This window comes from Aythya ferina (assembly GCF_964211825.1).
Source record: "Aythya ferina genome assembly, chromosome: 19".
NCBI lineage: Eukaryota > Metazoa > Chordata > Aves > Anseriformes > Anatidae > Aythya > Aythya ferina.
In genome coordinates, this window is record NC_140309.1 from 1,725,311 (window position 1) to 1,751,682 (window position 26,372).

Below are 26,372 nucleotides of genomic sequence, written 5' to 3' on the forward strand. Positions count from 1 at the left end.
TCCGCTCCTGCTGGGAAGGGCTCCCCAGTCCCACGAGGGAGACAAGTGTCCACCCGGCTTGGCTGTGGGCACATCCCAGCAAACCTGGGGATGGCAAGGAGGGGCGGCCAGGCAGGGTGAGGATATGGCTGTGCGCTGCTGTGCGCTGGTCTGATCCCACCATCCCTGCCACGGTGAGACAAGCTGGGGGCCTGATGGGCCGGGGGCTGGAGGTCACCCCCTGCCCTGCAAGTCCCCTGCTCCAAGGCACAAAGGTTCCCTGGCTGGGGCTGGATGTTCAGCACCAGCCCCACAGCCGCCCCTGCCCCTAGGGACAGTGGCACGCCAGGGCCGCTTGCTGCAGCTTTGGGGCACCCCGACTGCACCCCAACCCCTCCGTGCTGCTGCCCTTGAGCCACTCCATGCCTCTGGGAGCTGCTGGCCTGGGAGCAGATGTTGCCCAAATGTGAGCCAAGCACCTTGTAGAGTGGTTTATTGCTGGCATTGACACAGTGATCTCTCAGGGCAGCATAGCGCTGCACAGGGCCAGCCAGCCCAGCTCCTCTGCTCCAAGCACTGCTCCAGACAGGGCACTTTGGGAACACGGGGACAGGAACTCGTCACAACCTTCCTCTCACTGCCAGCCCAAGCCCTGCTCATTGCTGACTGCTCCCAGAACTGCTGCTGGGACCTGCCTGGGCTGCCAATGGGCCCAGTGAGCTCTGCAGGGCTTGGAGGAAGCAATGGCTCTTACCGCCAGGGTTCAGCAACCCAGGCTGCCTCGTGTGAACGAGCCCCTGACCTGGCAGCAGCACGGGACCCTGGCCTTACGGTGGCCAAAGGCACTCTGCTTCCACACAGACTCACCCACCACCCTGGCTGCTGCTAGCAGCTGAGCAGGCCAGGGGGCTGGGGCTGGGGGAGCATGCCTAGCACCAAGCCCCGAGCTAGCCCAGCAGCACCAGCAGAGCCAGTTCCTGACCCCACCGCATCCCTGCGGCCCTTTGCACCAGGCAGGCTCCTTCCCTTGAGGTGTTTGCGCTGAGCCAGTTAACGCATTAAGGCTGGAGAAGCAGCAAGAGGTGAAGGAAACCCGAATGCTCCTGGTCCACCAGAGCTGGGTCAAACAGTTCAGAGAATCTGTGCAAAAATGAAACTAAAGGGTTAGAGACCACCCCAGAGACCCCCCCCCAAGCAGCTCTAATAAATACACGTGCAGTTTGCAGCTGGCGTGAGGTTGGGTGGCTGGGGAGCCCTCGCTCCTGGCCCCAGGGTCTCCCTTGGCAGCGACGTGGCTCTCGGTCCTCCAGCACTGCAGGCAGCTCTTGGGGAACGCAGAGGACGTGTGCTTCGGGGTGGATTTTGCACCAGTTTATTGTGTATCTTCTGAAAGGGCTGCACCAAGCTGGGTCCCAGCCAACCGAAGGGGTGTCTGCTGCTAGCTGCTTCTGCTGCAGCATCTAGTCGGTGGCTGGAAAGGGGAGAGACAGTAAGGGGATGTAGAGCAATGTGCTCTTCTTGGGACCCCAGGGTTTCACATGCTGTGGCTCCAGGGCAGCAGCACCCCAGTGGCATGCGGGCCAGCTGGCTGCAGAGCCCAGGGCTGAACAATGGGACCAGCAGGGATGGTGGGGCTCTAGGGAGAGCCGGTCCTGGGTACTTGATAACTTCCACAGCCTTTTGCACAGGCCAGAGTCTCCATGGCTTTGGCCACACGTGCTAATTGCTGTCAGGCTCTGCTTTATTCCAGCTGCAGTGAAATCCCTGCCCTGCCTTCGCTCACTGCCTGGGCTGTGGGCAGGGCTGCCCTCCTGCCTGCTTCCCAGAGCTGCTTCCCAGCCAGAGCAGCAGATACAGCCTGAAGGGCTGCTGCCCTCCTGCAGTGCACAACCCCTGCCGGTGGGTACTCACCATCCTCCTCCCAGCCCTCTGCCACTCCTGCCAGCTCGTAATGCTTCTTGCGCAGCTCCCCCAGCTTCTGCCGCTCCTTCTGCAGCTGGTTTTCCAGCTCCAACACTCGCACCTGAAGGACAAAGCACACACTGCTATTGCTACTCTGTGTCCCTGCAGCACAGCCAGCTCTGCCACCTGCATGCTCCACACCAGCTGTGCCGGGCTTCCTGACACCAAGCCCACCATCACCAAGGTACATCCCATTAATGTTCCAACAGCAAAAGTTCCTGGAGAGGGGACTTAGCTCAGACGCATCTGAGGATGGGGAAAGCTCAAGGAACAAATGCATGCTGCTCCTGGGCAAGCTCAGCCTTCACTTTCGTCCACTGGGCTTCACCCACAAGCTCCTGGTGCCCAGGTGCTGGTCATGCTCTGTGCTTGCATGGCCTGCTTGGGCAGCAGTTGGGAATGGTGCTTGAGGAAAAGAGCCTCTTTACCAGGAGCAAGAAAATGGCTCAGCTCTCCCCTGCTCCCACTCCTTGGGACAGCCTGGGCACCCTCTCATCAGCCCAAACATGCCAGATGCAATGTTGGCTGTGTTTCTGAAAGTGCAGAGGAAGCTCCTACCTGAGAGTCCATTTCTTGACGCTTGATCTGGGTTAGTGTCATGCTAGAGAAGTCCATGCTGTCTGCAGAGACAAAAACACCGTGTCCCCTTGGGGGCTGCTCCCCAGTGTGACCTGCCCTCCTCAGCAGCTCCCATGCTGCAGGCAGAAACCACTGTGCACGTGGATATGGCCAACCGAACACCGAGGGCGCAAAGAGTGGAGATCTGGGGGCAGGTCTGTGCTGCTGGCCAGGCCTGCAGCCCCGTGCTCACCTTTCTCCTCAATCTGTGACTTGCCAGACTTGGTGGAGGCCACCACACCGGCTGTGGCCTGGTTGACACCCCGAGAAGCTTGCTGGAGCTTGGCCAGGTTGGCGCTATCTTTGTCTGCCTTCACCTGCCGGGGCCGAGAGGGTGTACGTGCTCATGTCCCACCAGGTCCCACAATCCAAGCCAAGGACCTGGCATGCCAGCTCCAGCCTCACTCTGCCACCAGGTAACCCTGGTCCCAAGCAACCCTGCTGGGGGCCCCAGAACACAGCTAGGGGAGCAGTGGTGTTTCTGCCACACAGGGCACAGTGTTCCTACCTTGGAAGCTGCCACCAGCTGTGCGGTGCTGGCTGCAATCTCATGGGAACAGACCATCAGCTCCTCGAATTTCCCTTTCCCTTGAACCACCAGGTCAGCAGCATCGCTGCAAGAGGACAGAGAAGGGCTAGAGCATCCCTCGGGCCAGCTCTCTCATACCCTCTCACCCTTCTCACCTCCTGCCCCTTGGGGACGGCAAAGACCCTGCTACCCTCCACAGGGTGCCACTTACACCATGACAGTTGCTCCCCAGCCCACAGCCTTCGAGGCAGAGATGAGACCTTCCGTCCAGCGGGAATTCTTGGCATAAAACTCCTTGGGTGATGCTGCGCCCTGCAGAGGATAAGGGAACAGTCACATGCTGGAGCAAGGGGATGCGCCCTCACCCCAGGGTGACAGGGTCTGGGGTCCCCAAATCTCTGCTCTTAGGAGACAAGAGTAAATCAGGATTTCATCTGAGATACATGTGGAAGTGGAGCAGACACCTAACCCTAGGTGTCATGGGCTCCCCTGTGCAGCATGAGAGCTTTGCTGATGGCATTTGCAACCTCTGGGTGCAAAACAGAGACCTAGGACCGGGGCAGACAGCCTCAATGCTGGCAGCTGTCCTGGCTGTCAGCACACAGCTCTGCATCACTCCCGTGGCAATCCCGTGCTGGCCAAGTCCTTGCCCGCCCACACTGCCCTCGCTCCCTGCCCGCCTGCTCACCCGTCCGCTCTCCACAATCTCTCGCTGCAGGTCCTTGGACGCCAGGACCAGCACCTGTATTGCCTGCATAAGGCCTGTGCAGGAGCCCAGGATCCTGTGAGATAAATCCCAGTGAGCTGTGGGAAGGCTGGCACGGGTGCAAACCACGCAGCTGGTGAGGTGCAGAGATCCCAGAGCCTTGAGGAAGATGCCCACCCTGCAACACTGTGTCTCATTGTGGCTCCCCAACTCACTCTTGCATCCCCAAACCCTTCTTCCTCTTCTCTTAGCACCTGGATTTAAACCAGTACCTTAATCTGTGATGCCCTGGCCACTGCTCACCTCTCATTCACTTCCAGTTTGACCCCAGTGTCACCAGCCCGAGCCTTGCTCAGCATCTCCTGGCAGAGGGGAGAAGCTACGCTGAGCCACCTGCACTGCCTGGCTGCCATACCCAGCCTTGTGCAGGTGGCCCCATGAGGCACGGTGCCCAAGGGTGCCTCAAGGCATGCAGTGACCCCGTGGGGCAGCCCTTGCAGTGCCGGTTCACCTCAATCCGTGCGGCCGCAGTCTCAATGGCCGCGGATGTAGCTGCCATCTCCTTGTCCACCAGATCACCCAGCTCTTCCTGCTCCACGTCCAGTCCTCTGGGTCGCAGCTCCTGGGGACAGGACGGAGAAAAATGCCTAAGGGAGGCACAGCCCCTCCACAGGTGCCACCACCCTGCTTGCCCCAAGTTGCTCCCCATGCCCCAATCCCACTTGGTGGTGATGCCCATGCACCCACCTCCCCAATGGCACTGATCCGGCCCAGGCAGCTGGTCACCGCGGCGCAGTCAGCGCCTTCCACACTATCCAGGTCTTGCAGGGAGCTGAGGTAGCTCATGGCCTCGCTGCCACACTGCTTGCACATCTCCAGCAGACCTGTGAGCGCCACAGAAGAGGCTGAGGGTGCTGCTGCCCATGAGGCCAGAGACCCCCAGCCCCTGCCCACCGCAGCTGGAAGCACTCACGGTCAGCAGGCTCCACTGGGGCCATGTGGGAGGTAGCGCTGCCTTGCAGGATGGTGTCGCTGATGAGGTGGGCAAAGAGGGCCACACAGGGCAGCAGGCTGCTCACATCTGCAGACAGAGAAAAGGCGCAAGGCTCAGCTGAAGCGGCCTAGGAACCCATTTAGCTCTCACTTTTGCTTCCCCTGTTCCCACTTGGGCTCTGCAGAGCCTAAGCCTTGGTTGTGGCTCTCAGCCCAGGCCTCTCATCCTGCTGCTTCCTGGAGATGCCACCTCTTGCCCACCTGAGCCCTTCCCCAGTGCTGCCGTGTCTCACCTGTATGATTGGAAAGGTATTTTCTGTGTGCATCCTGCAGCCTCTCTGTGCACTCAGAGGCTGCCAATGTCCTGGACAGGAGGTAATCTGCAGGCACACAAGAGACAAGACTTGAACAAAGTACAGCACAGCATCTCTCTATGGCTGGGCTGTCCCAGAAGAAATTGGGGAGGGTGGCTTTGCAAGGCCACTGTTTGGGACGTGCTGGCTTTGGTGGGCACTGGGGAGCTCACCTGCTGAGCCAGTGCAGCTGATGTGAGCAGGGTCCTCGAGGCGACTGAGGGCATCCTGCACCATCCTCTCTGCCTCCCGTGCACTGCCCTGCAGCAGAGCAAACTGTTCCTTGGCGAGGCGCTGCTGCAGCATCTGCTCCATGCTCTCCTGCCAAGGCAGTGTGTCAGGCTCCCTCCCCACTGCACCAGCTGGCAAACCCTGACACCCCTCCACTGCCTCCAGCTCTGGCAAACACCCACAGCCAGGGCTTGGCACGGGGGCTTTGCTCTTGTCCCTGGGGACCAGCAGTGCGGCAGTGGGCAGCCAAGTGCCATGGAACACTGCTCCCCATGTGGCTCCTCACTGTAGTGGAGTGGCCCTTGGCTCCGGGTGCACTGCTGGTGACGCTGGGATGCCTGCAACAGCGGTGCCCCTGGGGTACCTTGTCTTGCAGCTGTGTCTGCAGTGTCTCCAGCTCCTTCTTGCTGCTCTCCTTTTCGCTGCTGAGTGTGTCCTGAAGCTGCTGCAGCTCAGCCTGCAGGGCTGCTATCTCCTCACCATACCGCTCTGCCGCCCGGCTCAGGCTGTCTCTCTCCTGCTCCAGGTCTGCTATCCGGGTGCTCTGCTCTGCTCCCACCTGGCCGGGCACAAAACACCCATCAAGACTGTGCTGAGGACGTGGCATTGAAGACATGAACCCTTGCATTTGGAGAATTGCTTGTGGCTTGTGGTCCATGCCCAGGCCATCTCAACCACTGCTGCTTGATGCATTGCAACCCACACAGCTGCGGGCAGAGTGCAGCCCTGCATCACCCATGCCAGGCAGCCCAGCAGTACCTTTGAAGCAGCGGACAACCTTGTGTGGGGCCAGCTGAAGCTCCCTTGGATGCCATTCCACTTTTATCAGCTGATGACTGTCGTCATCCTGATGCATGAGCAGATGAAGGGCTCTTTGACCCACTGCAGCTTGTCTGCCCACCCTGGGGAAGGGCAGGTCCATTTCCCTGACAGCTCCCTGCCTCTACAACAAGCCTGGAGACCTCCAGAGCCCTGTGCAGCGAATGGCCATGTCTTCACAGGCACAACAGACCCTCTGGCACAGCAGTGAGTCCAAAGCAAAGGCCTCTGACAGGAGGGCATGCTGCCTGCCAGCGTTTTGCAGCAGGCAGTCACCCTGCGTCCTGGTTTCAGTTAGAACAGAGTTAATTTTCTTCCTAGTAGCTGGTAGAATGCTGTGTTTTGGCTTAGGATGAGAAGACTGCTGATAACACCCCAATGTTTTAATTGTTGCAGAGCAGTGCTTATACCAAGCCAAGGACATCTCAGCTTCTTGCTCTGTCCTGCCAACAGGCAGGCTGGGGGTGCAGCAAGAGCTGGGAGGGGACAGACCCAGGACAGGTGACCCAAACTGGCCAAAGGGGTATTCCATACCATCTGACGTCATGCTAAAAATATAGGGGTGGCTAAATATATAGGGGTGGCTAGCCGGGGTGAGGGGGCCGGACTGCTCGGGGTTAGGCTGGGCATCAGTCAGCGGGTGGTGAGCAATTGCATTGTGCATCACTTGTTTGTACACATTATTATTATTAGTACTATTATCATAATTGTATTATTATTATTATTATTATTATTATTATCGTTATTATTATATTCCTGTCTTATTAAACTGTCTTTATCTCAACTCACGGGCTTCACTTTCCATTTCTCTCCCCCGTCCCAGAGAGGGAGGGGGGAGGGTGAGCAAACCGCTGTGTGGTGTTTAGCTGCCGGCCGGGTTAAACCATGACACCCTGTCTGACTGCTTTTTCACCTGTGAGGATTTATTCCAGCAATTTCTTCCTCACTCACACAGGAGTGGACTGTTCAGCTTCTCCATCAGAGGCTATGGAGATAGGACATGGGGGTGAAGGCTGCCTGCTGGCTCTAGGGCAATCAGCTCCTGAGTCTGTCCCTTCTGAGCTGGGAGTCCCTGCTGCTGGAAACCACTGCTTGGTGCAGCCTCACACATGAGTGCTAAACCCCATGGTACGATCACTGAACCCATCCAGATCTGGGAAGGACAAGGACAGAAAGCTGGTTATTGGCCCAATGGCACCTTGGTGGGTAATGCCTTGCCAAGGCACTGTGACAATGGGCAGACCTGCCTTTCTCCTGGGCACAGATAAATGCTGCAAGCCCATCTGAGACTTAGTGGAGAGGAAATGGGGCTGGGCTCAGAAACCGGAGCAGGGTGGCAGCGGCATGGCCGCGGCAGGGGCTCTCACCTGTGTGCTGGACTCCAGTGTGCCCTGCAGGACCTGCAGCTCCTGCTTGCTGGCCGCCAGCTCCTGCTTCAGCATTTCCAGCACCTCGGCTTGCTCCTGAGACTGTGGGCAGGAGAGAGGTCGCCCTGAGCCGGCCCCTGTGGGGCACTCACCCGCTTCCCTCCGAGTGCAACCAGGAAGGTCCCTTGGGGTGTGAGACCCCATCCCTGTCCCCACCACCTGTCCCCATCCCCAGGACAACCCCACTGTGCCATGCGCCCTACTCACCTTCCTCTGAGCCTGCTCGCTCACCCGCTGGAAGGAGTCCTCCAGCTCCTTCTTCTCCCTCTCCACATCACCCTGGGCCTGTCTTGCCACTGTCACCTGCTTGGTCACGTCTGCGTTCTGGGGATAGCAGTGGGAGCTCAGGGGCCAGCCCAGCCCAGGATGCATGCTCCTTGGGTGGCTGTGGGGCCCACCTTCCGCAGCAGGTCAGCGTGGTTCTGCACCAGCTCGCTGTACTTCTCCTTGAGCTTGCTGTATCGCTGCTCATTCGCCTGTGCCCTCCCTGACACACACAGGGTGAGGTGAGCACTGGGGGCGCCCTGTGGTCCCCCGCCAACCTCCCCGGGCCCTCTACTCACGTTCGATCTCTGTCAGGCTCCTCTGCGCTTTCTCTGTGTCCTCCCGCTGCTTCTTCAGCTCCTCCAGCTCAGTGCGCAGGAACTCGCTCTCGTCCAGCGCCTGCTGCTTCAGGTGCCGCTGCTCGGCCAGCTCAGCCTCCAGCTCACTGATGCGCCCGCGCAGCTGCAGGGTGCGACGCTCGTTCTGCAGATACAGCAGGTGGGCAGCTCCTGGCACCGTCCAGCGCCCGGCAGCCCCAAATGCACCAGATGGACCTTATGCAGTGGGGTAAGCCACGCTGTGCAGCCGTGGGAGCCCTTCCCCATGCACAGCGGCTGCCCCACACGGCTGCTCTGTACAGACAGATTGCTGCAGAGGAGCTGGAACCATCAGGTGTGGAGCAGGACACGGACAGGGTCAGGGCCTCACATCCCTGGGGCAGCAGTGTCACAGCTCCCACCCTTCACCACCCTGCTGGCCCCTTCACAGTGTGAGCTGCCCCGGTATCGCCATGCGGTCCATGGGCCTACAGCTGCAGGGTGCTGGAGATGATGTGGCCAGCATGCACCATGTGCCACCAACCAGCTATTGTCACCCACCTCAGCCTTGAAGCTCTCCAGCTCCTCCTTCAGGGTCCTGATCTCCCCGTAGAGCTGCTCTATTAATCGGTCCCTGGGAAGGAGACACCAGGCACCACCTCAGTACTCCTGGCACTGACACAGGGATGTGGAGACAAGGAGAGAAGGTCCTCATGGAGGCCACTGTGTCCTCAGGGACAGCTGAGCTCAGCTCTGCCTCCTGCTCCACACCGAAACCCATGGACAGGAGTGCTTGGGGCTCCTGGGATTGTGCTGGGTTTGGCCATGGCCCTGAGATGGCCCAAGTGGGGACACGTCCCTGGAAGGGGTTGGGTGTGGGCAGCCACAGCACTTGCTGGCAGATGCGGTGCTGTGTTCTGGGGAGCTCCCGCTCTGCTTCGTCCTCCCTCTGCCACCCAGTGACGGGAGGAGCCACGGACCCACTGATCGGAGGACTCACTTGTCATCCTTGTTCATCCCATTCTGACTGTTGAAATTGAAGGGGTCGCTGCTGAGTGAGCTGCCAAAAATGTCATCAAACTTGTTGTCAAACAGACTCTGCAGGAAGAGAAGCACAGGGACCCAGGTGAGCACTGCTGCTCCCCTGCTTGTGCAACGGGAGCCTGCATCCCCTGCTGTCCCTGAATGGACTGCACAGCCATCCCACCGGCCAGCAGGACTGCTGCCTGCAAATGCTGCCCATCTGGATTTCCCAGAGCCCCCATAGCCTTGTGCACAGGCAGATCCCAGCACTTCCTATGGGGCAACTGTGGTCCTGGAGGGCAAATCCCCAAAGTCATTTCACATTAATTTGTCTTCTTAAAATGCTGAGTGCACAAGAAGAACTCTTAATGGAGAGGTGCAAAGAACTCCTCTTCCAGCAGAAACATCCATGCAAGCACAGAAAGCTGTAGGGTAATGCTAGGAAGGAAAACATCCCCAGCCAGCCATCACTGGAGGGCACCAAACTATTAAGAGAAGCACCGTGGGATGCATTCAGCCTGACTCAAACACAGGCAGGGAGCCCACGCTCCCCACTGGGCACCCTGCAGCACCCATCAGTGACACACAGCACCCTGTGCTGACGCTCAGTGCTGCCTGAGACCCTGCGACAGCACAGTTCAGAGAGAAAGTGATGGGTGCGGAGACAGAGGGCAGCACCATAGGCACAGCCATGGGCCATGCCTCAGTGTTTACCTGTGACGCTGTTTCCATTTCCACCAGGTCTGTGATGGGCTCACTGTCAGGCGAGGATGCCTCAGCGGGGATGACCACCACAGGGCTGATGTGCTCTGACAGTGCTGAGGCTCTCAGGAAATTGGGAGGGTTCTGGGAAGGGAGGAGAGCACAGCTGGAAGGTGTAAGACCAGTTCCACAGTAGGGCTACCAATATGGCTGGCCCTGTGTCACACCTGAAAAATCATTTCACTCCTCATCCCTCCCAGCTATGCTGCCGTGAGGAGGGATCCTGGACCCCAGCCCTCTAGGGACAGCGTGCAGCCAGAAAGCAGCTCCATCCCACAGGAACATTAAAAGAACCTGACCCAAGGAAGATGCAGGGATGAGCCCTGGGCCCCACAAGCCCTGAGTTGCCACCATGTCCACGAAGCAAAGCAGGTGGCACACGATGCTTTCTGGACAATGATTGCTCATTGCCATCAGCCCTCCCTGCTGCTCCCAGCCATGGGGATGGCGAGGGCTGCACCAACACCGTGGTGCTCTCACCTCTGGGAGCTGTGGGATCTGAATTAGCCGTTTGAAGTACTGCAGGTTACTGGAGCGACAGAAGAGGTCCTTCAGCCTGGAAGGGGACAGAGGCTGGTTAAGGAAGGCTCTCCGTGTACCCCAGTTTCTCACTGCTCTCATACATCCCCATCAGGCAGCTCCTCTGCACACCCCATACAAACCCTTGCCAGGCTCCAGAGCAGTGTCACCGCATTGTGCTGGAAGGAACGGGAGCATATGCCACCACCAAACCCATGGCAGGTTGTCAGAAGACCCTGGCCCCCAGACTCCCACCGCTGGTAAACACTGATTGCCAGAGGCTTTCTCGCATAAACCCAGGATTTGACGAGCAGAGAGAAGGACCTAAGACCACAAACTGTGGGAGAGCCACTGCACTGGGTTGTACCAGAGGCCCTGCCACCTCTCTGCGCTGTCCTGACAGTAGCCAAAATAGTAGTTTTGAGTGAACAGCTGTGAAACAGCCCCACTGCTCCCATTATATCTCCAGCCACTGGCTGGTCAGGGCTTCCTGCATAGAGGCTACATCTGCACCATCATCTTCAATTCTCCCCATGAGCAGCCCTGCCTCCCTTCTAACCTGATTTCCAGTTCTGGCACCAAGAGCAGCCTGTGATAAATGCTCTCCACCCCTGGTTTTACACCTGGTATTATGCAAGAAGAAAAGCTGCAGCCAACCTGGCATTCAGCCTGGTGCTGCCACCACCATGAGCTGCCATTCCCTTGGCATGGTTGATATTTGCCCCTGGGTCTGTCCTGGGCATTCAGAACCCGCTTACAGCCTAGCCATCTACTGATGGTCGTGCCTGGTGTTTTTCCCACAGGCACTGGTTTGCAGTTTTTGACCTTGAATCGAGATGTCCTATATTGTGCAGTCTCAGTGCTGTGATGTGCCCCTGCTGCTCTTTGTCGCCAGTTTTCATTTTGACTACCCTAAATAACTGCGTACCACAGGCCATAGCACTTCACTGCCTGCTCGCTCTTGATCTCATTTAAAATACAATGAACAGCACTGCTTCCAGCACAGTCACTGGGAATTACCCTGAAAACCCCACTGGTACAAAACTTTATCAATTGTCACCTGCCTTTCGAGCAGTTGCTAATCCAGGGGAGACCTGTCCTTCCATCTCAAGGCAGCTTTTTTTTCCAGAGCTTTCGGAAATAAACATGCTCACTAGTGTTTGCACATCGCATGTGTGAGTTCCCAGGTAACTGGGTACATGTGATTTGGCTCCGGCCATTTGCTCCTATACTCCTATCTGTTGCTATTAAAATCTCTGCTATTGATATTTTAATTTGGGACAGTGCCTCACACAACAGGACACATGCCATAAGCAATTTTACCTTTTCCTGTTCTGAGCTGTACCCCAAAAAGACAGTTTTTCCCTCTCAAAAGCCACCTCTGCTTGGCTGAATGACCTGAATTTGCCTGCAAAGTCAGGTCTTCAGAGGACAACACCCTGAGCTCTGCAACACCTGAAGATTTTCTCTTTCTGCTGCTTCTTTTAACAAGCTGTCTTGGTTTGCCTTTTTTTTTTTTTTTTTTGAAATTAAGCACTACTCAGGGAAATCTCTTTTTCACGGGCCTAGAGACTACAAAATTGACTACCCAGGGGCACACCAGACACTGTTGCTTGCAACAGTACCTCAAGCTGTGCCTATCACAGCTTGAAGGATGGCAACTGGGGAAAATTAGGACCTGCCCATGAGCACCCCACCACATTCAGCTTCTCAGTCCTTGCTAAGCAGGTGCTTTCAGTGGCAGCAGTGCAGTGGTGCTGTGTAGTTCAAACTCCTCCAGTGAAGCCAGGAAGGGCAGGGTTGGGTCCTCAGCAGCGACGGAGAGACATTCATCTCAGCACGTCAACTGCAAATTGCAGTTAAAACTGCAATTAAAGGGTTTGAGGGTTTTAAATCATCAACTGGCGCTTCGCACAAAATGCCATTAGCAGCTGAATGCCTCTTTAGAATTAATAATGCAGTTATCTGGTAATTCAATAGCATTGGATTAGCCAAACGGAGTGGGTGTCCTGGTGAAAGCATCCCCACTCCAGCAAAGCAGCTTCAAAGCAGAGGCAGTGAATTTGAAGCAGGCTGATTTTGGAGCCCTGCACTAGACAAATTCATGCATTTCCTCTGCCTCCATTGCTCAGCTGCTGAGCCTGAGTGCAGAGGGCTCCAGCACCCCAGGGCTCCCTGATCAGATCTCGGTAGCCAGAGCACCACCTGGGGTGGCAGCTGGCACCCCAGGTCTCCACTTACTTTCTGAACTGCTCCAAGAAGCGGTCCCGGTGGCCCTGCAGTGTGTCAGCAGGCAGACCTGGGAGAAGCAGCAGATATAAACCTCACTCCGTGTCCCCACCTCAGGAAGAAGCAGGGCTCCAGGGGCAGCCTGTCAGCAGGGACAAGCATTTTGCAGGGACACTTGTCCTCCTCCCGGTGTCCAAATGGGGAGCCCCAGCCACACACTGGCAAAGAGTGCAGACACCCGGGTGTTGCTAAGTGGCCAGCCAGGCTGCTTCCATGTAGGATGCCCCAGCAAGCTGGGCTGGGGGCATGTGGGTTCCCGGAGTCGCCCCATGCATAGCCTGCTGGCTCGCCACATCCCCTCCACCCCTCTGAGCTCCCTCTGAGGCATGGGGGGTACTCACAGGAGTGGAGCTTGAAGAGCAGCTTGACTGTGTAGTCGTAGAGGTGGCTGCAGTCCAGGATCACCTGGATGAGCGGAGCAAGGCGGCACTGCCCCGCAGCCGTGACCGACACAGACCGTGACATGTCCAGGGAGCTGAACACTGGTGGGGAGGAGCAAGGACATGGTTCAGAGGGGTAGAGGGAATGTCAGGCTGTCAGAGCTAGGATTTGTGTAAACCAAACAGACAACTGCCTTGGAGCTAATGGTCTGCACTCCTTTACAGCCAGAGAATAGTGACAGCCCTCTGTGGCTGGCTCATTTCTTCCCAAACCGGGTGTTTGACACAGGTCAGCTTGCTGGGGCAGCCACGGAAATGCCACCCAGAGCAAGAGACCTGATGGCCTGTCATGTAGCCTCCGTCATGTAGCTGCCTCCGTCCCAGTTTGTGCCATGAAACTTCAGCAAGAGCAGAAGCTCCCACCTGTGACTCTCCGGCACCACACTGGTGTGGGAACTCCTTGGCACCATACAGTGAGGGTGCCTGGTCCGGAGCCAGCCTTCAGCAGGGAGCAACAGGACAAAACCCACCCAAGCATGTGCAGGGACCCTGAGACTCCTCTCAGCTCCCAGCTGAGCTCCCGAGGGATGAGACCAGATACAAATACTAGAAAAAGGCAGAGGTGGAAAGGAGCTTGGCGCATGCTCCAGCCCTGGGGTGGCTGCCAACCACCTGTTTTGGGAGATGACTCTGGGAGCAGGAGGAACATCACCGGCATCCAAGGTGAGTGTGCACAAAGCCAGATGCAGCCCCAGGGCAGGAGCGTGCTGCGGTGGCAGACAAAGCAGGTCACCCTGTGCTAATCCCAGTTGGCTGTGCTGCTCAGCCTCTCCTGCACACAGATCTGTCAAGCCTCTGTGCTGGGAAGCACCAAGCAGCCTCGGGGTAAATAACAGACAGCACAAATATTCTCCAATTTAGAGGCAGGCGGGAGCAGGGGCTGCACTCCTGGTGTGTGTGGAGCATCCTGCTGCACCGTGTGTGCTGCTGGGGAGATGCTCCAGAAATACCCAGGAGCAGATGGCAGGGATCCTCTGCAGGGAGCAGAGTACAAGACACACTGGAGCATCCCACATAACTGCAGGGGACATGCATCCCACTGCACTCCTTGACTGTTAGAGGCACGTTTTATGGATCAGGGTCATGTGTAGGGTGCCTAACCAAGAGAATCTTCATGTGCATTTACACAAAGCACTAACACAGCTGAGTTACTGAAGCACTTACCAAGGTACATGACAGTACAAAGGGGGGAGCTGGAGGCCAGCGAAGTGAGGTCTTGAGCACCACAGCCTCTGGTTTCCACAGTACATCTAATTATATCTAATATGTTCCCATGCAAGTCCTAGGAAAGGGATGCCTGGCAGCTGGGAAGGAAGGGCTGCTGCCGTATGTGTCTGGGGACCATCTTCAGAGTCTGGTGTTATGCATCCTAAGGTGGCCTTGCTCTGGTACTTCTTTAATTTGTCCCAAACCCAACCTTGCTAGAGTGTGCAGAAGCACATTACGGTCCTAAGACTTTAGATTGACTTGTTTTTACCTCCATGCCTGATTACAGCCTCTGAGAGCATGAGGAAGAGAGGGTACTCCCACACCTCTTCCAGCTCCAGCACTACTGCAAGTACCTGGGGGAACTTGTGTTCTCCACTAATAAAAGCCAGAAACTGTCACAAGCTCACAAGTAAGATGAGAAGAAACTCAGCTGAGGAAGGCTGTGGAGTGGGAGCCTGAAGCTGGGGAGTTAAAACCAGAGGCATGTGGGGGAGAGTGGAGCTGTGCATTGCAGCTGACCCCACACAGAGCTGCAGGAGGGCTGTGATGAGGCTAGAATGGCTCTGACATGGAATAAGTTCATCTAAGAACAACCGTGGTGAAGTGCACGGAAAACAGATAAGACCTGATGCCCTCAGACAACTCCCTTCCCAGAGCCGGTGCTGCCGCATGGCACACACCAGGCCCACACACTAGGGTGATGAGGGGCTTACCTGTCTGGAATAGGTTCAGCTCACACTCCAGGTAGTCAAACATCTCCACCGTCAGCTGGAAGCTATGGAAGAGGGGCCAGGAAGGTTGGGCAGTGTCCCTGCACAACCTTACCCCGTGCCGAGGTGACACACTGCCTGCCTGAGAGGTACGTGACAGCCCTGGCAGGTGGCTTTGTCTGCTCACAGTGCCCATGGCAGGTGGTGGGGACAAGGTGCCAGACAGGGACACGTCCCTGGCTTGGAGGGGCAGCCGGCGAGGGTGCGCAGAGCTCCCCATCCTCCCCCTTGCCACCTGCCTGTCCCGCACTCACAAGTTATTGACGTCGCTCTCCCCTGCCTCATCGAGCTGCCGGTCGGACATCTGGAGATTGCCGGGAAACCGTGGGTTCTGTGGGGGGAAGAAGCAGTCAGGAACATGGAGGGGCTCCCGTGCCCACCGTGGCTCCACACCAGGACACCTGGCCTGGTGTCCCTGCTGAACCAAAGGATCCCGAGCTGGGCTCCTCAGTGCTGAGCAGGGGCTGCTGCCCCCAGGTCTGCCGGTGGGTTAAAGTCTCGATGTCCATCACCAGATCCCTCCATCCTGGCAAAGCAATGCTGAGAGCCCCAAAGGGGCTTCACCTCATCCCTGCAGACTCCAGACTGAGGACAAAGGCAAGTGATCACCCTGAAAGCCCCATCCCTTGCCAGAAGGAAAAGTGACGCTCAGCAAAGTCCCTCATCCACAGGGCAGGGGCTGCAGCAGTGGGGAGCGGCTGGTACCTGCTGCTGCAGGGGGTAAGTCCTGCTGAAAAAAGGCTAACAAGAGGCCTGCTGAGCCCTGGGTGAGCAGGAGCCAGAGCCTCCATGGTCCATACAGCCTGTACTTCTAGCAAGAAAAGTCAGTTCCCTCTGGGCTTAGAAACCTGCCCAGCTGCAAAGAGATGGGGCAGCAGCTCCTGCAAGGCTGAAAAGGAAAGTGCTGCAGGGCAGAAAGGAGCTGCCATTTACCTCGGAGGGCAAAGCCTCTTATTACTGCCACTACTAGTCAAGGTACGCCATACTATGGCTCCAAACAGAGCTGAATAGGGATTACAGGTACAGGCCTAGCTTCTGAAAATATCTTTTCAGCAGAGCTCAAAAAGAAAGAAAACACTGCAGGTACCAAACCTGCCACAGCCAACTACTTTAAGCATTAGAGCACTTGAACCCACACAAGGCAGTGTTTGTGTACAAGCCCACAATGACTTTTCATTCTGTTCTTGGAGGAACGCCTTTATTTTAATGCCACAAGCATAAGAGAACGTCTGCCTAAATAATAAACTCCATCAACGGGCGCACTGCTTCCCAACACCCCACAGGGCACATCACATTCCTTTCTATAAATATATTCCCCATCACCTTTGGCAGCCAGCACTGGCCGAGCTGTGTGCAGGCATGCTGCAGCAACAGACCTGGAGCCAGCCAACTCTGACCACATCCTCTCCAAAACTCAGCCCAGACAAGGGACCTGCACAGCAACTCTGCTCTGGAGGCTCAAAACAAGCTCCCGAGGCAGGCACACAAGAGAGGGGGGAAAAAAATCTAAGCTGTTCCCCTGCTCCGAGTGGCCAGAAGCACCCAGAGTCCAAGAGCCAGAAAGCATGGATTTTAGTGAGTAAGAATGATTATTTGAGCTACCAGACCACAAGCTGGAGACATCACTGTGTGGAACAGGATGGGACACCATGCTGCTGCTCTGCTGACTCTGGCTGGGACCCAGCCCTCCCACACCACCCCATGTTCAGCGATGTTTAACAAGTAATTTACAAGAGATGGGGGCAGACCCTCTGGCAGCTGTAGAAGAGCTTTGTGCTTCATCCATTGCTGACCATGGCCAATAATCCTCAATGCTGGTATGCAGGTTGGAGCAGGTGCTGCTGCTCATCCTCTTCCATGCACAAACCAGGACACCCCACTGGCCTGAAGCCCCGGCTTCCCTCCCTGTGTTCCTGGTGATACATGAGAGCTGGGCTCCACGCAGGATTTTCAGGACATTTACACTCCAGCACCGGCTCCTGCCCTGCCTGTGCTTCCCCTACCTGGCCCTGCTGTCAGGCAGGAGACCTTCCTGCTGTGCACTACAGCTGCTCTACCTCAGCCTGCCCTGCTCAGCCCGGCACACTGCGGCTCTGCCCCCTCTGCCTGCCCAGGTGCCTGGGCTCCTGCAGAGCTCAGGAGGGGATGTGCACCCCAAGGCTGGGGGTCTCTCCGTACTTTGCATAGCCCCCTGCATTCAGCACAAGGAAGACCATGCCAGGTGCCACCATGAGAACAGCTGTCCCTGAGGCTGTGGTCCTTGGAACACTTCTGATCCAGACACTAGCAGGCTGGGGCATGTTTCACGATGGTCACAATACAGAAGAGGACATGCTGGGGTCACAGCCAGGATGACACTCCTGCAGCAGCTCTGCCTGTTGCTGTCCTGCATTGCCACCAACTTCTGCCCCTGCAGCTCCCTGTAGCATGAACTCCCACAGCCCAGCTGTGCTTTGGGAGCAGGGCTGAGCCCCAGGCTCCCCAGCACCCATCCCTCAATGCAGCAGTGGCTCAGCAAGTCCTACCTCTGGTGCCTAGTGCGACAGCCAGGCTCCACCAAGCCAGACGGCATGGCTTAGTGCCCTTGACATGCTTCAACTACCCTTTGCGAGGCAGCTCATCACTAAGGTCCAAGTGACAAGCAGGCTGGGGACACGTGGTGGTGAGGATGGGATGGGATGGGATGGGATGGGATGGGACGGGACGGGACGGGATGGGATGCTCACCTTTGTGTGAAACTCCATCTTGGTTCTCAGCAGTTTGAGGTAGATGCTGCACAGCTGTCCATAGCCCTCGCTCAGGTGGCCCTGGGGATACCAAGAAGATGTTCAGACCTTGGTCGGGCTGTGCCTTCAAAAAAGCCTTCTTGCTTTGCTGCGGGCAGTGACAGATCTGACCCCTGCCTACCTGGACTCCTGCCCCATCCTACTGACCTGTGCCTCTGCCCTACGCTGCCTGGGTCAGCAGCAGTCAAAGGCCCAGCACCTTCTTCATCTTCCTCCTCCTCTTCCTCGATACACCACTGCCATACAAGCTGGCCAAGTGTGCTGTGCCCTCTGGGATACTAAGGGGAGTTCTGTGCACTTCCACCACCTGCATGTGGTTTAGGCCCTCTATATGGGCCTGGGGAGGGTCATGGCAGGGGATTTGGCCACCATCTTCTCATCTCAGTCTCTCATATTGCAGATTTCAGTTCTGCTTTTGACTATCAGAACACTTTTACTGGGTTTTGCCATAAAACAGAAAGCACATCACAGAATCATAGAATAACAGAATTGCAGTCAGTTGAAAGGTACCCACAAGGATCAGAGTCCAATTCCTGACTCCACACAAGACTACCTAAAAATTAAGCTATATTTTTGAGAGAGTGAATGCTTCTGGTATTCCAGTAGGCTTGGTGCTATGACCACTTTCCCTAGGGAGCCTGTTCCAGTATCTGAATATGTTTAGTTTTGCCCAACGTGTTTTATTTTGATGGAAGTGGATACTGAATGCGACCTGCACACCAAGTCTGGTGTGCTCAAGCCACCCACCCATCACATTGAGCTCAGTTTCAAGCTGCATCTCTTCAACCCTCCTTGGGGGTCCTGCTTGCCTTTCAGCTGCCCTGCGCCCCTCTCCTGTGCTGTCTCAGTGGTGTTCTTCTCCACCAGCATCATCTTCCTGCTTCACACATCCCCACAACTCCCAGCCCATCTCCTGCAGCCTGCCTTGCCCTGCTCTCCTGAACTTCTGGTGCCTGATTTAACCTACTGTATCTGGAAAAAAAGTCACTTAAGCTATTGTGAGTATTTCTTGCTATAAATACTCCGTCTCATTCACCCCTCTCTGCAGCATGATGAGGCGAACTGAGCAGATACAGCACTTCCAGGCTAGGAGGCTCTGGGGAGGTGTTGAGACTGTGCTGACGGGCAGAGTGAGCCCTGAGGGATTTTGTGCGTCCCTGGTGCTCAGAACCCAGCATCTAGCTCCTCGCAGGTGAGATGACCACACAGTCCCTGCTGAGGAGCTGGCCCCATTTCACCCTCCGTTTGGGCAGCCACAGAGTCCCACAGCTGGCAGGGTCAACCACTTACCCACATCCTGCTCATGTCACTCAGCTCATTCTTGTACCTCACAGAATCCTTCAGGACCTGGACAGATGAAGAAGAAAATAATCAGCAAATGAGGGTGGCATGCCCGGGCACTGACGGCAAAGTGTGTGTTATCGTGACCCAGCAATTAGTCTAAGGAATGGGTGCCCTGGACATGTTCCTGACTCTGCAGCCAGCCTGCTGCCCTGTTACTTCCCAGCCCCAGAGTGCCTCCATCTCCCTGTCCATGCATAGGGCAGGATCCTGTTTGGCAGCTCCTGCATGCATGCCAATACCCCGGGGACAGTGGTTCCTCCAGCACCATCACTGCAGTCATGGTAGGCACCAGGGTGAGTTATTCTTCATGACTTAGTGCGGGCTATTGTGGGCAGACTGGCACCATGAAGGCTCCTGCAAAGCACATGGGGAGGGATGCCCTGTCCAGTCCCTGCTGAGGACTCCCTGCTGCCTTTCACTACTCACAGCTGCGGGAGGGTAACGTCTGGCTGACACCCCTACTGCCCCATGCGGACCCCCAGGAAGAGCTTTGGTCCCAGGTTGGCTGCTGAGCCAAGCTTGCTGCACTGAGAAGCGTTGGGACACTGGTACCAGAGCTCTGCAGGACACAGCTGGGGTCAAGTCAGGGAGTGGAGGGACTCCAGTGCCCAGGGAAGTGGTGGAGTCACCATCCCTGGAAGTCTTCAAAAGACGCTTAGATGTAGAGCTTAGGGATATGGTTTAGTGGAGGGCTGTTAGCGTTAGGTTGGAGGTTGGACTCGATGACCTTGAGGTCTCTTCCAACCTAGAAAATTCTGTGATTCTGTGGGGACAGACATCAGTTCCAGCACACAAAATTCAAGGAAAGGGTCAGGAGTCTGAAGGGTGCTGATGAATATGAGGTCTCCTCATGCAGTTGGGAGCGTGGGACAGCACTCACGTTCGAATGGCCATCGCGGAGGAGCTTGTGGAAGACGTGGCAGAACTTCCAGCAGAGCACGGCGTTGCCTGAGAGCGGCAGCCTGTTCACCACTGACCAGAAGGTCTGTGCCCCCTTTTCGTGGTGCGTGCCCAGGATGCATGGTGGAGGCTGGTCAAGGAAATGGGGGTGGAAGTTGCCCCACAGCTTGGCTGGCTGCTTCGAAACCACTCCCAACCCTGCAACCCCATCGGCATAAAACATGGGGTCCTGCAGAGCATCTGTGCCCATCCCTGTGAATTTGAGGGGACAGGAGAATGAACCCCACAAAGCTGGGCAGCAGAGTGTTGATGCCAAGTGTGGGGCAAGCAGGGCTGCTGTGCACGAGGGACATGCTGTCCTCTCCCAACCAGCACCCGCAGAGCTGAGGGAAGCCTAGCCACCAATGATAGGCTGCCAAGCACAGGCAACGCTGCCCAGGCACCCTGCACACCGCTGCCCCAGGAATGCCACTGCATGCTCAGAGTCAGGTGGGCAGGTCCCTCCGCTGACCCTGCTGCGATGCCAGAGGTCAGCTTTTAGTGACAGTGCTTTGACCCAGCATCATCTGCCCCTCCATCCCTCCCATCACCGCTCCCATGAGATGGCCTGGACTAAATGGACGGATTGTTGGTGCCATGCCAGGAAGCCCTAGCCAGCAGGGAGAGCCCCTGGGGGTCTCATCCAGCCCCCCCAAGCACCCCAGCAGCCTGCCCGGCACCCCCACCACGTGCTGCCTTGCTGCGGGCCCTTTTCCAAGCAGCCCCAGCCAGCTCCCACGCTTGCTTGTCCTGTGGCCAACTCTCGGAAGGATATTTCTGGCGTGTTTCTCCTTGACAGCCACTTCCTGTGTATTAATAGCCTTATTGATGCTGACAGTCTGAAAAACAGAAGGGGGGGGATGAGATGGGAAGGATTTGGGTTCCCCCAGTACCCCCGCTCTGCCAGCACCTGTTGGGGCCTGGGTCCCATCCAGGTCCCCGGCCCACGAAGCAGCTGCTGGCCTGTGCCAGCTGGACACTGCCCATTCCTGGATGCCTTTCTGGGATGTGCCTGGCATCTGCCAGGTTCAGCTGCTGCCAGAACTCATTTACTCAGCATAATAATGATGCAATTAAAGCAGCGACCACAAAAGGACCCTCTCCTGCCCTAGAGGTGGTGGCTCAGGCAGGGGAAGACAAATTTCTCCCCTGATCTTGGATCACGGGTAGCAGCCAGCAGCTCCAGCTCTGCTTTCTGCTGGGTGCTGAGCAGAGAGGGTGTTTCAGGGAGGATGGGGAAATCCAGTACTGGAACGGTGAGACCACCATGAGCAGTACAGAGCAGAACAGGACCTGGGATGGCCGTGTCATTTGGCAACAAACAACAGGTCCCAGCTTAATCACTGCCAAAGTGGAGTGACGGGTGTGCACTGGACAGAGGAAATTGAGCAGCTTTGTGAGTACCTTCAGCCATGGGATAGTTTTACCATGTGCATGGTGGAGGAGGGCAGGAGATGCACCCCCAACAGCTCTCCCCATTTCCTGCTGCAGCTTTCCCTCCTCCAGCCAGAACCCATTGACCTCCATGTCGCAGCCCAGCTACACTCCTGCTCCTGCTCCGTCTGTGCCCCCTCCCAGCCCCACCATATGCTCCTCCCTGCAGCCAGGGACTCCCCAGCTGCTCCCGCCCCACTTGGAGCTGGCACAACCCTCCCCAGTGCAGCCAAGCCCACCATACCCTCAGGCTGCTCTCAGCTCTCTGCCAGGAAAGGCATGGTTTGCAATGCAAATGTTGTGGACTTTGTGAAGCCCACATTGAGAAGCATAGGCACAGAGTGAGAAGTCAGTGCGCTCTGTAGCCTACAGAGAGGCAGTTGCTGGAGGTGTTTTCTTTACAGGATTTTGAGTGTTTTTTTTAGCCTTATCCTCCTTCTGCATCTGCTTTCTCAAGTATGCAGCAGGGCTGAGAACTGGACTGGGCCTAGAAGGTGTTTTGGCTCTCACAGGCACACAAACCTTGTGGGACTAAGCCTGTTCCAAGCCCAGCCACAGGCAGTGGTCAAAACCAAGCGGATCAAGGAAGCTGCTTGGTGTGAGTGCTATGGTTCTGGCATGGAGCCACCCGCTCCGCAGGCTCATGCTCTGCTCACAGCAACATCCAGCACCTGCTGGACACCAGAACACTCACGTTCCCAGTGCTCTGTGAGGATCCATGCTATTGATGGAAGAAATAGGCTGGCTCAGCTCTGTCAGAAGTAGTTAATTACTGATGCAAGCCAATTAAAGCAGTGGGACTGATTCCAGTGCCTTACTCATTGACAGTCCGTCCTGCATCCCCGCAGCACTCCACATCTCCAAAATGTTCTCATAAGGGAAGCAGGACCATAGGGCAACCAAGGGCACAGCCATACACACCCCACATGCAGCTGGGCATGGCCCAACCCCCCAGCAAACAAGGTGAAGCACAACCCACCTTCCCCCCAAAACATCTCTGCCCCCAGGCACCCGCCAGCTGGAGTGGGGACAATATGCTTATGGGCTGAGATGGCTTCTGCTTGAACTCACAACTGCAGCCTCAAGAGGAACCCCCTAGGGCCAAGCACCCCTCTTTAGACAAAACGGTGTGTCCTGGTTGTGCTGTGGGGACACTGCTGCTCATTCCAGCAGTGGACAACAGCATGGGGGCTTTAGAGCACGGCTAATCCATTTATCCCTTTGCTTTTTTTCACTACCACCCATATGGCACAGGCTCTGCTGAGGATACACATCAGTCGCCGGTCATGCTGCGCTGCTGCTTGCCGTGCTCCCTGCCTGCTGTGAGCATCCTGCACCAGGCCAACCTGGCTGAGGTGTGGGCACAGGGCAGAGCCTGCTGCTCGGCCTTGCTTAATGGAAGCTGAAAGAGACCCTGCAGGGATGGTGGAGGGAACCCAGATGGTTCCTTCTACAGGAGGCTGCAGGCCAACAGTCCTGGCTCACGCCCTCCTCACAGCTGGGCTGGGCTGGCTCCAGAGGGAAGTGGAGCCGGGGGGGTCCTGCATGGCCTCTGTTCCCCCGGAAAAGCTGGAAGTGGAGCTCCAAGCTTAAACTGCTGCTTCCTGTTGGCTTTTCCTGATGAGTCAAGGACAAGGCTTTGGTGCAGGCCTGGCAGGCTCCTGGCACTAGGAACCCAAGTGGAGCGGGACAGCAGGGGCAGCAGCCATGACGCCATGCCTGGTCTGCTCTGCGTGGTGGCCTCTGGGAGTCCCGTCCCCAAGCCCTGCTGTCCCTTTGAGGCCTAGTACAGATGATGGGGAGGTTTTGGGCTCGATGGCCCAATGATGCTCCAGTGCTGCCTGCCACCACTGGCTCAGGCAGAGCCGCCACAGGCGTTGGGCTGGAGCAGTACCCATGAAAGCAAACAGAGACGTGGAGCAGCAGCAAGAGTGTTTTGGCTGCAAAAATGGGTCAAAAAGGCTGAGGTGTCTCACGAGAGATGCTGGGCTGTCTTGAAAGGAGATTATATGCCTTTTATGCCAGCTGACAGGTAGGGAGAAGCATGGGCGAGGCACCGCTCCCAGCCACTATGGTGTTTTAATTGTGAGTTTCTCCATCGCAGTAGCTGTTTCTGACCTCCAGGCCATGAATGTTTCCTTGGTGGTGCCACAGCCCTGCTCTGGTTTCTCTGAGCTGATGGAGGGATGCCAGAGCTGGCACTGGGGCCAACATGGGGAGACTGCTTGGGGAGACAGGCATGCAGTGGAGATGATGCCTCTGCAAATGCACCCTCCCTGTACCCCCTCATTTCCTCTTTTGTGCAATCCTTTGGTGCGATGCCGCAAATTTGGGCTGGAGAGGAAGTGAGAGGAGAAGCTGGTGGAGCGTCAGTGGGCCCCATGCACACAGCAAGAGCTGCTGGGGTTGCACCACTGCATCAGCATCCCCACAGCAGGGCCATGGGGCTGGAGCACGGGGCACAGCTCAGGTGAGCACTGACGGGAGCAGATCAACCAAAACATGGCTCCGGGTGTGTGACCACAGGCACCACCCAGAGGAACAAAGGGGCACAAAAACACATGTGGGATCTGAGACAGAGCTACAGAGGGCTCTCTGAGTGCAGTGAGACCAGTCCCTCTCTTTCACATGCACATGTAGATATGCACATCCTCATCCCCCTTCCAGATTTCCCCAAATTACAAGCTTAGCATCCTTTGAATTGCAAATCTCCTATTATGCAGAGAACAGTTCAGCTCTGCACAGTAGCTGCATGGCGCCTTCCCACATCTCCTTTCATTTCCAAAAGGAAATGAGTGTTGATTAAAGAATCCAGAGCTATTTCAAATTATTTGGAGAAACTGAGTAAGTTGCAGTGCAAATCCTCTTAGTAATGCTCCTCATTTCTCCTTAATTCCTTTCTATAAATGGATAGCTGGGATTGAGCATACCTCCGGAAAACTGCTCTCAACCAAGCCCTGCAGACACAGGGGCTCCAGGGGAAGCAAATGAGAAGATCTGACCAGCACAGAGCTGCCTGGAAAAATTTGTGAAATTAATTAAAATGCAAATCCCAGCTCAGCAAAGCTCCACTGTGGTCGCTGGGCAGCAGGGCCGGGGAGCAGTACATGACAATCCCCCTGGGAAGTGAGGGAGCCTTCCAGAGGTGTAAATCACAGCTGCTCAAAGGGCACATGTCTCTTTTTAAACATCACTCAACTGCAGCAGCCAAAAGCAAAACACAGGCTCTCCAAGCTCAGGAAAGGCTTTCCGCTGCGACGTCCCGAAGCAAAGTGGGCTGGATAACGCCTGCAGTGATTCATGACCCGCTCAGGACTGGGAGCTCCTGAGAGCTGCAGTAAAGCACAGGCATGCCCAAGGAGGCAGCTACCACGCAGCTCAGCCTCATGGCCTTATACAGTAGCACCCAGGCAGGGAACAGCCCTGGTTTTGTACACAACCGCAGTGGAAGGGAAGTGAAGAAACAGAGGCTGTGGAGGCAGCATGGCAGGCCAGGTGGCATGCCTCATACACACACATGTATACACATGTGTATACATTTCGTTGTACAAAATAAGAGAATGCCCAGCAAAAACGGAGTGGCTCGCAGCCTTCCATCATAGTCCTAAATGCTCTCTTTGAACTGGGAGTGAAAGGAGACATAAAAAATATTTTCCAACCTTTAATCTGGGCAATTTGGCTGCATCAGGGGCTTCCATTCCTGGACCCATGAACTTAGAAACAAAGTGCTCTTCTGCCTCCCACTGAGGAGCTGAAGCCACTCCAGGGATCACACACCCTGAGCTGCTCCAATCAACCACAGACTAATACCCAGAAAGGCACAAGTCTCATCATTTGCCTTCACTTGGGCTGTAAGAAACAACCACATTTTTCCCAAAGCAATGCTTGCCTCTGGCTTTAGACACCCTGAAACCTCACCACATCCACGAGGGTTTGCACACTGCATCCAGGGCTGGAGATTTACTTAATGTTCACTTGGGAAAAGAAAACCTCAGCTCCCAAAGTAACCTGCTCTCTGAAAGGCCATGCATGGTCTGGCACAAGCCAATGGCTTGGGGCAGCGCAGGGCACTTTGCTACAGGGAGCGAGCACTGCATGTGAGGTTCTTCTTGGTACAGACATGGCCAGACCAGAGGTGACGCTGCACCATGTAACACCACTGCCTTTGGTTCTACTCTCCTGAGGTTGGGAAGACAATGACTTCAGACCTATATGATGCTTGGCCTCCCAACCATTAATGCTCACCTGCACAAGTCAAAGCATGACATGAGTGTTATAGAACAGCACATCCAGCATGTGTGGTGTTTTGAGGAGAAAAACCTACTGCTCTGGGACAGGAAGGGGTGGTGCAATATTTAGAGGTCTCCATCTTATTCTGCACACCACAAGGCAACACAAGAGGGCTGAGCAGCTGTCGGACTCCTCAGCAAGATCTGTGGCATCTGCCTCATGAGCCACAGCACTGTTATCACAATAGAAAACATAAAATAATTCAAGGGATGCACATTTTGAGTGCATCTGAACATAAGAACAGAGGAGACCATCCCACTAGCTCCCAGCTACTCCTGAGGGCAGCAGAGTTGCATCAAACTTGTGGAAAGCATCTGCAAGTCGTGCTTCTATGAACAGTATGTGCAAGAAATTGCTCCTAGAAGGTGG

The 26,372-nt window shown here is 56.1% G+C and overlaps 1 protein-coding gene across 2 annotated transcripts in view; it reads right to left on the bottom strand.

Annotated features, from left to right (window-relative positions):
• Window positions 1-455: 455 nt before the first annotated feature.
• Window positions 456-26,372, bottom strand: part of HIP1 (huntingtin interacting protein 1) — a 49,866-nt gene continuing 23,949 nt past the window's right edge. For both annotated transcript variants that reach the window (XM_084492742.1, XM_084492743.1), the window contains exons 2-31: window positions 21,055-21,118; window positions 20,221-20,363; window positions 19,287-19,343; window positions 17,937-18,017; window positions 15,465-15,541; window positions 15,154-15,215; window positions 13,133-13,273; window positions 12,744-12,801; window positions 10,464-10,539; window positions 9,936-10,067; window positions 9,199-9,296; window positions 8,760-8,832; window positions 8,181-8,364; window positions 8,016-8,104; window positions 7,825-7,941; window positions 7,558-7,659; window positions 5,736-5,930; window positions 5,314-5,461; window positions 5,081-5,167; window positions 4,768-4,875; window positions 4,542-4,678; window positions 4,306-4,416; window positions 4,098-4,156; window positions 3,777-3,870; window positions 3,300-3,400; window positions 3,068-3,173; window positions 2,753-2,876; window positions 2,500-2,561; window positions 1,891-2,002; window positions 456-1,450 (exon numbers count right to left, since the gene is read on the bottom strand). In XM_084492742.1, the coding sequence (XP_084348868.1) occupies window positions 1,440-1,450; window positions 1,891-2,002; window positions 2,500-2,561; window positions 2,753-2,876; window positions 3,068-3,173; window positions 3,300-3,400; window positions 3,777-3,870; window positions 4,098-4,156; window positions 4,306-4,416; window positions 4,542-4,678; window positions 4,768-4,875; window positions 5,081-5,167; window positions 5,314-5,461; window positions 5,736-5,930; window positions 7,558-7,659; window positions 7,825-7,941; window positions 8,016-8,104; window positions 8,181-8,364; window positions 8,760-8,832; window positions 9,199-9,296; window positions 9,936-10,067; window positions 10,464-10,539; window positions 12,744-12,801; window positions 13,133-13,273; window positions 15,154-15,215; window positions 15,465-15,541; window positions 17,937-18,017; window positions 19,287-19,343; window positions 20,221-20,363; window positions 21,055-21,118 (3,009 nt within the window). In that variant the 3' untranslated portion in view covers window positions 456-1,439. The remainder of the gene's footprint in view (window positions 1,451-1,890; window positions 2,003-2,499; window positions 2,562-2,752; window positions 2,877-3,067; window positions 3,174-3,299; window positions 3,401-3,776; window positions 3,871-4,097; window positions 4,157-4,305; window positions 4,417-4,541; window positions 4,679-4,767; window positions 4,876-5,080; window positions 5,168-5,313; window positions 5,462-5,735; window positions 5,931-7,557; window positions 7,660-7,824; window positions 7,942-8,015; window positions 8,105-8,180; window positions 8,365-8,759; window positions 8,833-9,198; window positions 9,297-9,935; window positions 10,068-10,463; window positions 10,540-12,743; window positions 12,802-13,132; window positions 13,274-15,153; window positions 15,216-15,464; window positions 15,542-17,936; window positions 18,018-19,286; window positions 19,344-20,220; window positions 20,364-21,054; window positions 21,119-26,372) is intronic.